This window comes from Pagrus major, chromosome 23 (assembly GCF_040436345.1).
Source record: "Pagrus major chromosome 23, Pma_NU_1.0".
Taxonomy (NCBI): domain Eukaryota; kingdom Metazoa; phylum Chordata; class Actinopteri; order Spariformes; family Sparidae; genus Pagrus; species Pagrus major.
Genome location: NC_133237.1, coordinates 8,019,311 through 8,037,421, shown reverse-complemented (window position 1 = coordinate 8,037,421; position 18,111 = coordinate 8,019,311). Strand labels below are relative to the sequence as shown.

Below are 18,111 nucleotides of genomic sequence, written 5' to 3'. Positions count from 1 at the left end.
TATCTGGCTGCATTGGTGTACATAAGGATTATATTTTGTATGTTTTGTCTGTCTTCATACAGGTGTCCTTGGCTGCCAACTAATAACACAGCTGTGAAATAAGTTCTTCCACATCCGAGCCGTGTCTATAAATGGAAGATGCAACCAGCCAGCAATTCATCATCAATGGCATCTCCCTATAACCTATAATGTAAGGAGATAAGTGCAGGTATGGATGTGTTACAGCAGAGATGAGACACGCACAATACAAAACCAGTCAGTGGTCACCAGGTAAAACTGGGGACTTTCACTGAAGCCAGTTTCCATAGGAACACATCTCCTGTGGCATTTGGGGGAAGGACAGAAGTGGAGAGAGTCACCACAGACATGGTGGTGTAGGGGGGCTAGTATACAGTATTAAGTGCTCTCATAACATGAGTCACAGAGGGAGGGAGTAATGGGCATGAGGGCAGCAATGTAACATCTATATTTGATTTTAAGTAGATTCTAAGTAAGGTGTAAAAGGTGACTCTTAGAGACTCTTTTGAGTGAGGGAGGAAATCTGTGGTCAAAAACCAGGGTCAAAAAGCATTTTCAAAAAGCTTTTATCTTTCACTTCATCCCACTTATTTTCCTAATGATTTGCCCTGAGGACACTCCACTTAGACCAAAGGATTTACAATAATTATAATGTTACCTAATAATTATAGAAACATATTTAAGAAATCACAGATTTTTACACAGCTATATTTTGTTTAATTATGTTTAATTTAGTGTTAATTTGGATGTAGAGAGAACTTGTTGCAAATGTTCACGCATTAAGATCATCATGTCTCTACTGATTAGTATTGAAATGATCGGTCAACTCATCCATTGACAAATGAATCAACAACAATTTTGAGATTTCAAAATATTGTCAAGGTAAATTAAAATTCTCTTCATTTTGGATTGTTTGTCAGTTTGTCATTTCATGGACTTAATATTTCTATTGATTAAAGAAATAGTGTCACAGTAATTGATATCAAAATAATTGTGCAGGGTTCCCATGGGTCCTTGAAACCCTTTAAAGTCTGTGAATTTGAGGGGAAAATTCAAGAATATAGACAAAAAGACATGGGTCATTGAAGGTGTTTGAATTTGTGCAAGATTAGATATTGAATTTGATATATTCTTTTAAATTGTAAAACCTTGATCCATGTCTCAAACTATGCCGTGTTGGGTCCTTGAATTTGAGAGACATGGGCCTGAAAAGTCTGTGAAAAGTTAATGAATGAAACGCATCATTACCATGAATAAAATTATGTATTTTTCTGGGTTTGAATCAGTTGGGATAATGTAAGTAGTACGCTACTGAACAAAATATATAACAAAGGCTTGATCTCTCACACTGAAGTAAGAAAGAAAGTCAGGGTTGTTCTGTAATGAACGTTTTCCTGGAGATTTCCTGACTGTTAATCCCAAAAGAGGCACGGAGAGTAAGACAGTGATAAGCAGGTCGGTTCATGGGAGAGGGATTAAGATGCAAAAGTGTCCACTTCCCTGAAAGCCTTTGGTAATCACCCATTATGAGACACACCATTACATCTGCCACAAAAAGAAATTATATATCCAGTGTGAGTACCAGAGCTTTATGCCTAGATATGGCTGTACAGACATGGCATCTGGTGAGGCAATTATACAAAGTGGACTGAGTCATATTTCATTATATGCTGGTCATTGAAAAGAGGAAATTATCAGACTCATTCAGAGGCAAATTATGTCTCTTAAATTTATGTTTCTGCCAAAATGATAACAGTGAGTCTGATTGCTAAGATGATTGTTTAAAACTAATATCATGAAAAGCAGAGACTGACCTTGTTACATAAATGTAGTCTATTAAACATTTGTGATGTAATTTACCCCGAGGACCTGCTGAGACTGTCTCACCAAAGTGATTCATGCCACAGGTTTTTGTGTTGCAAAAGTGGGACCGTAGGTGACTGTTTTGAGTCAGTCATTCCACTGAGCAGGTTCTCTTCCCTTCCTTCTGTTTTTCCTTTGTAAAACTTCCTTGTACTATGTGAACACTAATCAATACCTACCCTGGTTTCACCTCTGCCTGTCACGAGCCAACCCACAGAGAAGCAGTCAGCCGGTGTGAAGAATTATTCCCACGCTACCATCACATCCCAGACAACCTCCGTGTTGGCTTCAAGTCAGATTTTATTTTTTATATTGTCTTTTCCATATTGTAATCTCTGCAAAACATTACATTTGCCAGTTCACGTGATACATCAGTCGTTAATAATAAAAAATGTCAATTATACACTCACAACTGTAGTAGAAGTATTTATTTAGCATAAGTATGGAGTACCTGAACTGCCAAATTAAAATACAAATAAAGAAATTAATAAAAGACTCCATAAACACATGAATGTGCCTTTAACAATTATATTTAGAATAAAGGTAGGCATTAACATTCAAATTTGACATAAATTGATATTTCTGTTTTGATTTGCTGTTGCATTCTGTTATCCCTTAAAAGCTGTCTGAATTAAAGAGATTTATTCAGAGTGGCACAGACACATCGATGTTCCCCTCAACGATGAATTTGTTCTTCATTCAAACTACAAAGATCCCTATATAGCCAGATCAATGCTTCAGAAGCAGAGATTTTTTTCTGATTTGATTACATGATGCACAAAAACAAAATTAACCCACACAAAAGTCCAAAAGCTGCAAACAAAGGACGTATTTTTAGTAAGATATATTATATAACATTTGTTTGAAGACGATCAACAGGTGCACAATGACACCATCACTTTTACATATATTATATCACTTACCTGCTCTACCTTCACATGTTCCCAGGTGATGTCTTTGAGCTGCTCCAGTGCCACAGAGATTTACAGTGTATGACAGAGAAGTGTGACTGTTCACTTGATCATACACGACACAACAGTTTCCATGATGCCCGAGCTTTAGTCTCTCTGACGCAGTGCTTATTTTGCTATGAGCGTACTGTCTGAGGGTAAAACTAGAACTACTCTAAATATCTGTCATCTGGAGCACAAAGTCGGGAAATTAATTTATCAAACAAATTAAAAACCTTAATCCATCAAGTTATTATTGAGTTATCGCCTCATGCTGAAATACCATTTATAATTGAGCATAAATGATACTCACCCTGCAAGTTAGTAGTTGTTGTCTTCTGTCTCTTGGTTGCAGTTTGAATTCCTTGTGTTTGACCACTTCACTTTTCAAAGTCCCACTTTCATGGTCCAGGGCAAAGGTCCCACATCCTTACTGTAGATTTATGTGGTCTGTGATCCCTTCTTTTATTCTTCCTCTCTTTTAGTTCCTTCTTTTAGTTTCTTCCTCATCTCATATTCATTCTTTCATCCCTGTTGTTTCTCGCTTTTAATCCGTTATTGTCCTCCGCTGCCTCCTTCACCGACTATAATCCTGTCTGTGCGCTCTCTCCTGTGCGCACTCATACACCCTGGGCAGAAAATGCTGTGTCAATCTCCCCCCTCTGCAGAGTATGGGTTTGGAAGGGGGGGGGGGGGAGAGAGAGGGAGGAATGGATGGTGGAGAGGAGAGGAGAGGAGAGGAGAGGAGAGGAGAGGAGAGGAGAGGAGAGGAGAGGAGAGGAGAGGAGAGGAGAGGAGAGGAGAGGAGAAATTGAGAAAAAGGCAAAGAGACTATCAGAGAGGAGACTGCTGGGGGGCTGCCACTCTTTTTCTGTGCACTCTAAGCATGTGTAGGTGTTGAATAATGCCTGATGTGCCCATGTAAGCGAGCGAGAACTCGTTTGAGTCATGATTTCTAGGCTAAGTCTCTTCGAGGAACAACAGAGATGATACTGTAACAGGTGGGAGATGTAGATAATGTGGGGGCTTGGAAATAAAGTGGTTGAGTTGCCATCATAGTCCAACACTGTGCATCACCACGATGATTACAATAACACAGGGCTGTTACTCTAGATTGGCCTGTAAACATAATCCCTTTACATTTACTCCCTCACAGCTGTGCCATGGATGGTTTTCAGCATCTTTTCAGTGGTGATGCAGAGAGCTGGCTGCCAATGCATGATAGCACAGTGAAAACTCCATAACCTGGCAGCTCAATTAACACATGCTAAACGCCACACTGAGACAGAGTTACTCAAGGAAGAAAAATAATGATTTGAGGATTTCAGGCAGCGCAGCAGCAGTTTTTCTGCCCTGTGAAATTCTGTGTTGATTGGCTCTTTAACTTAACGGACCATGATGTTGCAATGATATGGGACGATTATTATTTGGCTAACCTTTGACTGCATGGTGTCAGCCAATGTGAGCTGGGACCAAACAGAACTTCTGGATGATGAACAATTTTTAAGGATTTCGGGGACGTTATTTTTTTTAAACAAAATCTGTGAAAATAGGTTTGGGACACACTGAGCATATCAGCAAATAAAAGAGACTTGGATTGTGCTGCTTAGTTTAACATCACAAGTACAGTTGAAATATCTCTCAGCCAAACTCCCAGTTTCAGCTGTGATGTGTCAGTTCATTCAACTTTATGACAGACAATGACTGAGCCTGAACACTATGGGTTTTATTTTATGCCTCCTACTGACAGTAGAGAGATGACTGGAAATGAGGGGAGAAGGGGAAAGAGATGGGAGCAACAAAGGCACCCACTCATAATGAAGTGAGGAGCATTATGGGTAAGGGTCCATCGACAATTAAACCCATATGCTACCTGTGATGATTGATGGGATGATCAAGTATAAATAAACCTAAAAACTTTATGTTTTCCATTCACATTCATTCACATCCACTTCTTTAAAGTGGAAAGTAACATTTGAAGTTAAGAAATGTGTAATGCTACAGGTGTTTAGGTGAGTCATTAGTGATATTTTTGCAATTCTGCTTGGTGTAAACGACAGGGTCCTATCCAGTAATGGTTAATTGCACAACAGTGCAAAAGTGAGCAATTAAAGTTTAAAAAGTAGAATCATTAAAGTGTACTTACTCATAAGTAAAACAAATTTTTTTGAGTTTGTGTGTCAAATGATTGGTGTGTTAATGTGTGAGCAGTGTTTTAATTTTGTAATGTTATGCAAGATGCCTTTAATTCTATTTCATTATAATGTTAGGTAATTTAACTAAGTCAGTACTTAATGTTTTTCTTGTGACATTTTGTTTTTACTTTTTTTTAATAACTACCAAAAGAAATTACAGCTGTATATGTATACATGTGGAATTAAAGCCTCCCAAAATGGAAAATTATGCATCAAGACTGTTTGTACTGGATGTAATGTACTTTCCACCTCTGCTTATTTTAAAGTTAATAAAATTCACCTTTTTTTTTATCAGCACTAGGTTCGTAATATCAGAGTGTTGGCTTTGAAACTAACACATGTGAATTTGTTTCATTGCTAAACATCAGAAAATAGTATCTAGTGTCCGAAAAACAGGCGAGTGCACAAAATCACTTCAACAATTTTAGCATAACTTTCTTTCACAGCCATTCTGCTGCCTAATGATGATTGACACAGTCTCATTATGCTCAATAAAAGGAGATCCCAAGAGACATTTTCTAGTTTAATTTAGTCTTCCCTCATCCATGATCCACGTGACCGTTTGAAATATGAAGTGAGCCAAACAGTTTCTATGGAAACCGCCCTCTCCCCCTCCTGCCTTCACCCACAGCTCCCCTTTAGCCCCCTCACCGCTCCCTCCCTATCCTTGTACCTCTTGCTCTCCTTCCATCCCTCTGCTTTCTAAATTATAGAGCAGGGGGGGTACCTCTTTTCAAAATCTCTTACTCTGAATAGGGATGTGGGTGTGCATCTGCCCATATGACAAATTCACAGAGGAGGAACGAGGGGGCGGATGGAGACACAGCAGCACTGTAAGTAGCAGCAACAGTGTGGAAAACAGAAACTTAGAGGACAGAGCAAGGGAGCTTCTGAGGGCAACATGTACAAGAAGAAGGAGCAACGCTTCTAAAAGAAGTCTGTTTGAGTTCGAGTGTCAAGGATGAACTATTCAGAGGCCAACGAATCATGACAAGGACTGTGTGAGTGGTAATAGGAAATACTGGTTCCTAATTCACAATACACACAGAACACACACACACAAAGAGTGAGAATAGAGCAAACACTCAAGGACTGCAACCACACATCAGGTCAGACTACCAAAAGAGATTAACAAGAATGATGGGAACAGTAGGTTAGTACAGGTCAGCCAATCTCAACAGTGGACCCAGAACAGAGAAATGTGGTGAATATTTCTCTGAAAGATTCCTTGAATCATTAAAAAGTTTAAAAGAAAGTGTAAATGCTATGTTATGCGTTTTTCTTTACCCTGAGCTTGAACACTGGTTTGGAAGAGACTATTTAAGGTCTAATTCTGGTCTAATTTTACTCATAAAAAGCGATTAAACCAATTTAAATATGCCTTAGATTGTAGAGAACATATAGGCGTAGAAAACTGTGATGACAGACAAGCTTTAAAAGGTAGCTCCAGGTGGTTAAATTGAACTCTACATGACTGTCCAAATGATTACACCTATTAATTACCTTGAACCTCATTTTACAGATAATCACACCCTTTACCAGCTACAGCGTCAGTGCTCACAGCTGAGGTGAGCCTTCGCCATAAAGCGTTGGTGGTTTTGTACAGAGTCAGACATTAAATGACTGGGTACCATTACAGTAAAGGAGATGGGCTATGTAAAAAAAACCCAGAGGTGTTGCAGAGAGACTGATCCAACAGTCACACACAGTCCGGCATTGAGGAGGAGATGACCAGGCAGACAGACTCCTCAGGGCAGACCGGACTGTGTGATGTATAAATAGCTACTAATCAGGCCTGGGTGTCAGATTAGTTCCCATAACCTTTTGTTCAGCACACGCTCATAACAGTAGCCTATATACGTATGGGTCAGCTCTGTCCAGAGGATGTCCTCTACAGTACGGTTGTCTGGAATAAATCACCCACAGGAGACTAATGAAGCATCATTTTATGGCATATTCTGTATATCATTGTCTGTTTGCGCTTTGTGCCTTCCTCTTTCTTACTGTCTGGTGTATCACATTTCAGACAATATGAACACTTCTGCCTGAGAATAGTACTCAACTTGAACAACTAATGATGGAAAAAAGGGACCAGGCTGTGTGCTGGATGCTTCAGGGGTGTATAAGTAAGCTGTACTCTTCGTTGGTGTGCAGTGCCCCCTCACTTCTCTGCACCATCACGGGTGCACTCCAAGTAGGCTGAAAACACTTCCTAAGTAGTCTCAGGTGCCCTGTGCTGGTTTTTACTGTATCAAACGTGAGAGTAGGATGCAGGGGAGAAGGATGTGTGTGATGCCCGAATTCAGCTGCAATTTGTGGATTAAGAAGGAGGAGGAACGAGGAGGTGGAGACGGTGGGATTTTACAGGAAGGGAGACACCAAATGATCAGAAATGGAGTGCGAGTGGTTTGAGGTTTCTCAACAGTGATTCAGAGAGCAGAACTAGGAGGAAAGAAAGTCAGGTGGTGTCAGAAGACAGTGAAAAGAGAGACTGGAGAGTATTTTAAAACACTGAAAAGCATAAGTGCTATGCTACAAGCCTTCACTGGATACAAAGGTTTGGGGATAAGATTCTTTCAGCAACACAAATTGGAGGACGGACTGTCATGGCATTTACCTGAAGAGAGAGAAAGTTTTAATTTGCATTCCACAAAAACTTGAATGTTCTTTCAAAAAACACATTTCAATCTATTTTAATGAGAATAACACAAGTACTGTAGCGACAACTCATCACACAGTGAAGACAAAGATAATAAGAGGAATAATGATGGATGTTGAAGGTTCAGGAAAAAGCAGAGGAGAACTTAAACATGTTTAATCTGGATTTAAAGGCAGATTCATTTTTATATAAAGTCTATGAGATACCAAGCTTGTGGCTTTTCATATGCTGGCCCTGAACCGCAACATCCATACTTTCAATTCAGCCAGCAACCTTTGTTGCATCCCTTTCTCCCTTGTTTCCTGTCATCTCTTCGCTATTGCAATCTGATGAAGGCATAAAATGCCTCCAAAACACTAATAATACATTTGTCTACTTTTAAACCAACTACATAAATAAATAGCCTAAATGATTCAGTTTTTCACCCACAGAATTTTATTCCTGACAGTGTGGGGGTGCACGGGCATTTAGACTTGGGAGCGTCTTTTTATTTTGAGTGAGTCCCTGTTTTCTTTTGTCTCGTGCACATGCACAAGTGATACACACTCCTACCAACGGTGTCACACTATTCATCTAATCATCAAAATAAGATGCAATGCACCAGCAAAAACCCAGAAGAGGAACACTGCAAACTAGTAAAGATGGATGTGGACATTGATTTTTTTTAAAAAGCTGCTTTGCAATTGTTTTATGAAGAAGGAATTGCACTTCACAAGTTCATTAGACCTCAAGAATACAGCGTTTTGGAAAGTAACAATGAATGTAAACATAACTTTTGTTTGTATACAAGGAAACTGCAAGGTGCACCTTTCATTCCCTGGAGCTTCAATTTTCTGGTTTGTGATTTCTTTATAATTTCCTAATAAATCTTGTGAATCAAACAAGAGTAATCCGATACTGACAAAATATAGCTCAGTGTTCTGTTGAAAGAAAAAATAGACATTTATTTTAGTTATTTCTTAAAATGATTTCCCTCCTACTGATCAGAATGGTGCTCTTCTTCCTTATTGCCTGCAGCATGTCGCCATCTGCTGTTTAATCAGGGCTGTAGCCTACTTGTTGACGATGGCCCACAACACAGCCCAGGCCTCCCATTTCCGTCAAGTTAACCAGAGAGTCAACACCGGAAAATATGTGGTATTGCCTTCAAAATAAAACACCAACATGTATATGAAATAACGAATCGCCTGATAGTATTCACTAGTGTTAAATACTTGATGAATTTAAGATGCAGCAGGTCAGTTTTATAAACTGTTGTGCCTTATTCTAAACAGAAGACCGCGTGTTGACTAACACGAATTTTACTTAGAAAAATCAGAACCGGAAAAGGATACAGTTGTTATATCCCGGTTAGCTTGATGCTGGTAGCTGCTGTCCGAGCTGTCAGCCACGTCACCTCCTCTGAAATAACTTTGCTCCCAGGCTGCCTTAGACACAGCTGAGTTGGTGAGTGCAGTCAGTAGACATCATATCTGTTTTTGTTATCTGCATGCGTTTAGATAACGAGCCACCGAGCAGACAGACAGACTCGGAGTCCACTGTTCAGCTGTTAGCTTCTTCTTCTTCTTCTCTTCTTTTAGCTTTTTAACTCGTCTTTTTCTGCACTCGTGTGTTCGCTTTTTTTTTGCGGTCAAGCAACTGTGCCCTGTCTCCCGAGGACTCGTCAGGCCTTTGAGGAGTTGTTTTACGGTTTAGTAGTTAAGGCGGAAATCAAACAACATGAACATCTTTCGTCTGGCGGGTGACGTGTCACATCTGGTGGCTATCATCATCCTGTTGCTGAAGATATGGAGGTCCAAATCCTGTGCTGGTAGGTTTGACACCGACACAGACATCCCTGTACTTTAACTCACTGCAGACTGATCGTACAGCCTCACTGTGTAGTTGTAGTTGTACAGTATTGTGCAGCAGTGACGCAGTGTTCACAAACAGAGTGAAATGCTTTTGTAGATATCAGTCAAGTGCATGATGGAGAGTATTTGCATTATGCTGTGTAGATCTGCATGAGTGGAAGCGACGTGGCAATGTTAACAAGGCAATCTGCTGCCTGCTCCACCTATTATACATCAGCCTGCATCTTTAAACCGAACTCATTCTGCACTACAGTTGTTTTCTTTACTCATAAAAATGGGGAAATCATAACATTTTCTTCTAATATTTGTGAGCAAGAGGTCTCCTGGGGTCAGCTGCTTTTGACTGCCCTTTACAGAGTGATCCAACCCCCTTTTCTTTCCCTGCAGGCATCTCTGGGAAGTCTCAGGTGCTGTTTGCCCTGGTCTTCACCACCAGATACCTTGACTTGTTCACGGTCTTCATCTCTGCTTACAACACAGTCATGAAGGTAAGAGTGTAGATCACAAACAGTCCCACCCACACCGTGACACACATGCACTTTCACTGCAAGGGAAAGTAACCTAACCCCAATGTATACAAAGCCAAAGTTTGTGCTTTTATTGTCTAATGAAAATAATGAAAAATGTAGACATTGACTTGCATGGCCAATAATCAATACTCTGCAACTCTGCCCTCAGGTGGTGTTCCTGGCTCTGTCCTATGCCACCGTGTACCTGATCTACATGCGCTTCAGGAACACATATGACTCAGAGAACGACACATTCCGTGTGGAGTTCCTGTTGGTGCCAGTAATCGGGCTCTCCTTCCTGGAAAACTACGCTTTCACCCCACTGGAGGTAAAAAAAAAAAATTTTTATATATATATACTCACATATATACTCACACAGTATCTTTGATAAAAGTTGGGTTCAGGTGTAGAAAAGTTTAAAGCTCTTTACTCATAAGATCACTCAGGGTTTATAAGCTTGCAGCTTGAGGGATTTATGTTTAGTTTAAGTGCAGTTGCACAAACATTACAACTCTTTCTCATTTGTACTTTCAACACCTCATCTGTCCCCCTCTCATTGATACCAACCAGATCCTGTGGACCTTCTCCATCTTCCTGGAGGCGGTGGCCATAATGCCGCAGCTCTTCATGATCACCAAGACGGGTGAGGCAGAATCCATCACCACCCACTACCTGTTCTTCCTCGGCCTCTACCGAGCCCTGTACATCGCCAACTGGGTGTGGCGTTACCACACGGAGGGCTTCTTCGATCAGATAGCCGTAGTGTCCGGCGTCGTGCAGACCATTTTCTATTGTGACTTCTTCTACCTTTACGCCACAAGGGGTGAGTAACAACTACGGCAAGGAGGAGCTGATTTCAGCTGTGATCTCTTTGGATTAATGGGATACCCAGTCATTTAATGTTTTTTTAGATTAAAATAGTTTTTTCTATTGAATTTTGTGGCTTCGAAAAACAACCTTTCTTACCACGCCTCTTCCTTTTGTCTGCAGTGCTTAGAGGAAGAGGAAAGATGAGCCTGCCGATGCCCGTTTAAAAACAGACGTCTGTGCCGCTGAGCTACCCATGGGTGCCTGCTACAGTTCAGCATCTGAACACAGTCCATGCCCTTCAACTGTACATGAATTTAGCAATGGGACTAATGGTTGGACGTCAATCTGTAAACCAAAATGAGTGCACCTCTAGAACGTTATTTTCTGTCTGGTTGGTATTTTGTGTGTGTGTGTGTGTGTGTGTGTGTGTGTGTGTGTGTGTGTGTGTGTGTGTGTGTGTGTGTGTCTGCATCTGCATATTTCTGTGTGCTCGGGGGTTTTTGTTCTTCATGAGATGCAAATGTGACACTGGAAAAGTGTCCCTGGTGTACATGTGGTACATAATTCAGGCAAGTGTGGAACACTATGGAAACTGCGTATGTCTCAACTTTCTCTCTTTTCAGTTCTGATGGATACTTTGGCTCTGGAGGCCTCATTCAGACCTAAATCGGGCGTTGCAGCGAAAAAATGCCAGTCCTCCCACTCATTTTGAGTCCGGGTAGTGTGTCTACGGTAGTACGGTGTGGACCACAGGGGTTGCCAACAAAAAACGCAGCGGCCATATGCAAAAAGTTAAACAGAATCAAATAAACCGGCGATCAGATCAGCAGTATTATCTGTGAAGCTGTTTACACTAACTTTCTAATACGAGACTGTAAATATATAGCTTACTACTTTAATACTTGCAATGGAAGGTTTTCATGTTTTCTTATGAGCGCTGGTTGACATAACATATTCTATGTCAGGTTGTCACAGATACTATCATACAGGCTTAAAAAATACACATGCACAAACATTCAGAGGTCCGCAAAATTGTTCCAAATTCATGTTGCTTTGTGCCTCGAACGACATCACGCTGCCAGTAGACTAAGCTCAGGCCATGAGCCGGAAACAGTGTGCTATCCAGGTGAAGTTCATAAACTATAATACTCTCCCAGTTGTGTCCTTCCACACCGCTGCACAACCCTGTGCTTGTAGCTGCAACGTCTGATTTGGTCTGAATCCAGCCTTAGCATGTCAAACCCACAAAAGTGTAAATGGGGTTGGCTGTAGCTTTTATGTACTGCACTCAGATAGATAATATGTAGCCTTAGTTTTCACACAGTACAGATACGGACCTGTGTTGAAGCTGAAACAGTACCCAGAGTTTCATGTCAGAGTTTTCCTACACTATATCCATTCAACATGACACGTCTTCCCTGATGATTTACAGTAATGAGAAATACTGTAGCGCTTGTAAATGTGTACTCTATAACCTTCCTCAAATTGTCTTCCTCTGTGGTTCTGTAATGTTACACACTCCCAGAATAGCTCACTGTATTATGTGCAAACAATTTCTCTCCTTATTGCCAAGTTACTTTTTTGTATTTCCTCTTAATGGTCGTCTTTTATATTTCAATGTATCTATTCATGGGAGAAAAAAGGGCTGAACATTTTTTCATGTCTTAAATGAAGCCAAAGACGGAACAGACACCTGCTGCAATGTTTTCTAGTTCCTTGGTCGCTTCCTTGGCCAAACTGTCTTGTTTCGTCAGGGATTTTTTTTTTTTTTTAAAAGGGAGGGTAAAGTGTAAAATGTTGACCAGATTTTGACGCTTACAGATGTTTTAAGTCATAATATGTTTAATTGCGCACCATTTTCTGACATGACATTAATTATATCGTGAATTCTCTCAATTTGAAGGTGTGGCTGTGTTCTTTTATGACTGATCCACATGCACTGCCACACACCAGGATGTTTGCCTTCAACAAACACACACACACACGTACGTTATCATTCAACTGTACAGTCTGAAAGTGCTGGTGCATTGTGCTGATATTAAAACAGATTAATAGCATTAGATGTGTGATGCACAGTGAAAAAACACAACAAAGTGACCGTCTTTCACATTAATCATCACCTCAATGTTGACCATAATATCCATTTTGTCCCTGTTTACTGAAAACACCTCATTGAACAGAGTCAAGTATCCCTCAATGCAGCAAAGTTTTTTTGTGTTTAAAAAACACCTTGCTTCCTTCCCTCACGGCTCCCTCCACCGCTCTTGCAGCTGAGCGGATGGAGAGCGGCGACGCTGCCAGAGCTGCTGCCTTCTCCACCACCTTCACCTTCTTCACAGCCTTCCCCTTCCCCTTGTCTTTCCCCATGATCCCTGCTCCCTCTGCTGCGCCTCTCCCCATCGCAGTCACCAGCTCAGACCAGAAGAGCCTCTCCGCCCTTTTCCTGGCCTCTTCTTCCTCCCTCCTCCTCTCCTCATCTTCCTTCTTCCCCCTCTCTAACTCTCCCTGCTCCTCTTTGTCTTGAGCCTCCTTCTGAAGGAACTTGTGTCCTCTTTCTCCCAGAATCCTCTCCTGTGCTTCACTGATGGCCCTCTCAGCCTCCTTGTACATCTCGTTGCTGTAGCAACCACCTCCGTTGTCTGCCACAATCTTGTCTATCTTCTTCAGAAGTTGTACAACCTGTTGTGGACACTCTGTTGTCTTCTCCTGTTCACTATTATCAAAGACGTGATACCCCCCACAGCAGCTCCTGACAAATTCTGACAGCTCATCACTCTCCTGCAGGAAGTCTTCGATGCTTTTCCCCTGCAGCTGGTCTCCCCAGGTGAACAACACCACAGTGAACCTGGTGGCTCCAGGACCAAACATAACCTTGATCCACTCTAAGGTGTCTCTCTCTTCCTGGGTGAACCTGCCAGGCTGCAGGGTCACCAGGAAGGCATGGGGTCCCGGAGAGGACAGGACAACACACCGTCCCACCTCTGCCATGACCTCCTCGGGGGACAGCTGTGTGTGGAAGAAACCGGGAGTGTCGATCACAGAGACACTCCGCCCGTCCACTGTCAGAGTTTTTCTCTGGCACTGTGTGGTGACCGAGCAGGGGGAGACATCGACCCAGAAGGCGGACCTGCCCAGGATGGTGTTGCCTGAGGAGCTCCTGCCTGTTCCTGTCCTCCCCAACAGAACAATCCTCAGGGGTTCAGCCTCTGATGTAGGGAGTGGTGCTTCGCAGCCTGCAAAAATTACAATCATAGCACATGTTTATTATTATAATTTTATCATTATTTTGCAGTAGTAGTATGTAACATATTTGAATCAGATTTTCTTCAAAAATACTACAACATTTTCTAGAGAACATTCAAATTTGAAGGTCAAATTTAGGCAGGCTTATGTAATATATACTTGGTCATTTAACTTAATATAATATAGCATGTATTATATTTTTTAATTACTGTGATTACATTTTTAAGCATACAGTGCTCTGGCATGACATTCTCCTGAACACCAACTTGGTCTGATGACAGTAATCGACATACCTTCATATGACGCAGCATTTTCAGGGGACGACATCCTAACACAGAAACTACATTTAAGTCTTTGGCTTGCCGGTTTTTCGGTGACCGAAGATAAAGGAGGCAGATGCTTTCGTTGCGAGTGAGATGTCCTCCTGCTGTTAATTGTCATTTCATTACCACCCAAACCGCAGGGAGCATCAGTGGTGCTGCAAATCCGTGGAGGTGCAGAGAGATGCTCAACACTGCCACCACGACGCTGTAAGCCCTGAAATTATAACACTGGAGTAAAGTTATCATGCAGTGAACTCTTATTAAAACAGCTCCTTACTAATACGGTCACCACCACCAATACTGCTGTCACCGCTGTTACTTGTGATAATCACACAAATAATGAGTTCTACATTGTTATTAATAATTATATTAACATTGTTATTAATAATTATTTAATATTGTAATTCCCACTATGACCACTGGATGGCAGTGAAGAGCCACACTCTGTGATTACCAGACTAAGACAGACACAGTTTCATATTCATATTCTTGGAGAAAACCACTGAAACAAAACAAACTACAGGGAACATGTGTGTCATTTAAAATGTGTCCAACGTTATATGGGAATGGACAGGACATCGAGCAGTAATCTAGGTCACTTCATTTTGAAACATTCACATAGCCAGGTCAGGATATTCACCAGAGGTACTAGAAATGTTATCATAACTATAGACCATAGACTATAAAAGGATACTTTATTTTTTATTTAAATATTCATTTCGTTGTTGTTGTTGTTGTTGTTGTTGTTGTTGTTGTTGAATGCATTGGTTTGTCTATGTCATGAATATTCCTAGCTAGTTTTGGCTGTTCCTACCTGCCATGCCACTCTTACTGTGAGAAAGTGATCAATAGAGCCCTCTAGCGGCCACAATGAGGAACTGCACTAGCCTAGTCAAGCTAGCGTTGACTCAGAGATCATAGTATATTACGTTTTCCAGTAAATACTTTCTAAATGTATTAAGTGTTTTGTGGGTAGGCACTGTCTCTCATCATTCTATAGCGAGAATGACACAACTAGCCACACAAATCATAATCATACTTTGTTATTAGCCGATTTAAAGTCTTTAATGCATTCTGTAAACAGCCTACATGTTTTCAATTGTTAGTTTTCTACTGCCCTCGTGTGGTTACAGTGAGGCACTGCAGCAGATTAAATTTGTCAGTTCAGAGTAGAGACGTGATAGCATACTGACACCTGAAAAACCGGTAACCAAACTGAATCAAAAGAAAGGAACTGATACAAATAATCCTGAAATAATATTTTGAAAGGATGTACCGGAGGTGTTTTCATGTGTGCATTGATGTTGCTTTACGGATTTCTTCGTTTGCAGTTCCGGGCTGTGGCCACTAGAGGGCAGTAAAACCTCGTGATTCTTTAAAGTCTCCCTCGATGCTAGGTGGCGTTCTCCCTCGGGCTATGAAAACTGCTCTTCATCAATATAGTTATTACCAATATTGTTTTTTTTTACTGTTTTATATTCGTAATATCACACTATAGCCTACTGACTTACACGTATTGATTTTTAAGGCTGTTATGCTGATGTTAATGCTATTGTGTTAGCCGTTGTTAAATGTTGTGTTGCAGTACCTGGATATAACCAGCGGAGGGCACTATTTTCCTCTAAACTGCTGCTATTACAGCAGCTGTTGGTTTGATTCATAGGTCACTAACAGGCGGACCGCGGTCCGAGTCCGGACCCAGACGCCGTCCTATACGGACCTGGACCTTTAGTCAATAAATTGTTTAAGTATTTTAAATTTCGACGGGGCGCTTCTATTTTGACCGGCGCAGCTTTTTTTTTAGACTTTACGGTACTGGTTTAGCGGATGAGAAAATCCACTGACCAATTGCATGCGAGTTAAGCCATCCCACGTGATGCTACTCAGCCAATCAAATCTGTGCATTCCAGGCGCTAAACATTGCGACTCTGGATACAGACAGATGAAAGAGGTGAGAAGCGAGTGACAGACGGAAAGACGAGTGAGCGATACAGGGAGGGAAGACAGAGAGTGAGCCGGAGGCAACAGAGAAAAATAACCACACATGGCGCCCTCTAAGAAGAGAAAAGTGGACAGCGAAAACAGAGCTTTCAACCCAGAATGGACAGATTCATTCATTCTCCACAATGAACATTTTTAAAACTAAATATCGTTCCAGGCTCACCAATGAGCACCTGCACATGTGTACGAGAGTGGCCCTGACACCATTCCAGCCCAGATGTAAAATCCTGGCAGGACAAGCTAGAGCTTTCTCTCACTAAACAACAGAAAGTGGGGGAGTGGGATGTAGGAGGGGAAGAAAGACAAACTGTAAAACTGTTCAATTGTTAAGATGTGTTGAGATCTATCTGTTGTAAAATTGGTTGAGACTGACTAGATGTGAAACATTAACAAATAAAAGGGCAACTCAAGCTGCTGCTACACTTCATTTTATTTTTCAAAAATGAAATACTTTATGTTAAGATGCACAATTTTTAAAAAGCTATTTTATTTATTTTCACTATTTTATTTTTAAATGCAGCCCTTCTTTTCCTTAAAGAGAGAAGAAAATAATACATATCTCCAGTATTATATATCTGTATAATTAAATGTTAAGTGACAATATATATTGTCAAAATGTTTTTGAATTGTTCTTTCTTTATTTGATTTGACAGTCAGTTGTTGATTACATGCAGACGTTGATACAACTACTAGACTACTTCAATATATAGGCTATCACACTAAATCATAACGCAAGTTAGACATTATGATGTTCCGGACCTTTGCTTGAGGAAATTTTCTCTAACTGGACCTATTTGAATTTTAGTTGAATACCCCTGGTTTGATTAAACACACCCTGAAAGCTTATGTACTGACAAATGTCTAGTTGATTTTCATATGATTGGGCTTACCCACTATAGCAGACCTGTTCAAAAGGCAGCCCGTTGCCTGAATGTGGCCCTTTAAAAACCTCATTCAGGCCCCTTGACTATTTAGCTAGTAGGCTAATTAGCACGTTCATTACTTTTGTCTGTTGCAACACACAGAAATACTCTTATTACATTACAAAAGTTTTTAATTTTAAGTGTTTAAGCAGAGGGACTTTATAAAACCTACTTCTAAGATTAAAAAGGCGCATTTGTTTCTTTTTTCCTGTACTTTTCTAAATGTTTCTTTTTCATTTTTGAAAACTAACAAACAAATTAGAGAAATTAAATTAAAGGGCATTGTTTTCAGAATTCTGAGCTTAACAGGTCAGACATAGAGACTGTAACACTATGGCCCCTCCACACTTTTTTTTTTCCAAATCTGGCCCTTATAAAAAAAGTAGCTGAATAAACCTGCACTACAGTTTAACATTTAATTTAATGACTGCATGTTTGTGGAAATTGGCTGTTGAGATTGATTGATTGATTGTTAAACTTTATGTATGATCAGCGTGACTCCACTGAACTAGTCTACGTAGTAGATGCCATAGAAATTGTTCCATCAGATAACCATTTAACCATATTGAGCCACACTCATCAGTGGTGCAAGTGATAATTAGTAATGGGAAAACAAAAATAATGACTGTTAATCTCAGAACAAATTGATAAGATTCTGCTTTGATCTCTTAATCAGTGACTATTTGATGTCAGGCAGAGCTGGCACTAAGTTAATTTGAAATTTAATGTCACATTATTACCCCTTTATCGCACAAATGTTAAAG

General features: G+C 40.6%; 2 protein-coding genes across 2 annotated transcripts; one reads left to right on the top strand and one right to left on the bottom strand.

Annotated features, from left to right (window-relative positions):
- The first annotated feature begins 9,115 nt into the window (after positions 1-9,115).
- On the top strand, positions 9,116-12,753 carry LOC141020025 (ER lumen protein-retaining receptor 3). The gene is made up of 5 exons (XM_073495059.1): positions 9,116-9,495; positions 9,926-10,026; positions 10,217-10,375; positions 10,618-10,870; positions 11,038-12,753. Exons 1-5 carry the CDS (start codon positions 9,405-9,407, stop codon positions 11,079-11,081), a joined length of 648 nt encoding a protein of 215 aa, XP_073351160.1. The 5' UTR covers positions 9,116-9,404; the 3' UTR covers positions 11,082-12,753.
- A 297-nt stretch (positions 12,754-13,050) lies between these two features.
- On the bottom strand, positions 13,051-14,427 carry LOC141018914 (GTPase IMAP family member 7-like). Its single transcript, XM_073493662.1, has 2 exons — positions 14,394-14,427; positions 13,051-14,090 (listed from the first exon to the last, which is right to left on the bottom strand). Exons 1-2 carry the CDS (start codon positions 14,425-14,427, stop codon positions 13,051-13,053), a joined length of 1,074 nt encoding a protein of 357 aa, XP_073349763.1.
- Between the last annotated feature and the right edge of the window lie 3,684 nt (positions 14,428-18,111).

Bases quoted from the DNA above. Each gene is read 5' to 3' on its own strand.
- LOC141020025 (XM_073495059.1), top strand. From the start codon at position 9,405: ATGAACATCTTTCGTCTGGCGGGTGACGTGTCACATCTGGTGGCTATC. The intron at 10,376-10,617 runs GTAAAAAAAAAA...GATACCAACCAG, and splicing joins ACGCTTTCACCCCACTGGAG to ATCCTGTGGACCTTCTCCAT. The intron at 10,871-11,037 runs GTGAGTAACAAC...TTTTGTCTGCAG, and splicing joins CTACCTTTACGCCACAAGGG to TGCTTAGAGGAAGAGGAAAG.
- LOC141018914 (XM_073493662.1), bottom strand. From the start codon at position 14,427: ATGTCGTCCCCTGAAAATGCTGCGTCATATGAAG. The intron at 14,091-14,393 runs GTATGTCGATTA...TAATTTTTGCAG, and splicing joins AAATGCTGCGTCATATGAAG to GCTGCGAAGCACCACTCCCT.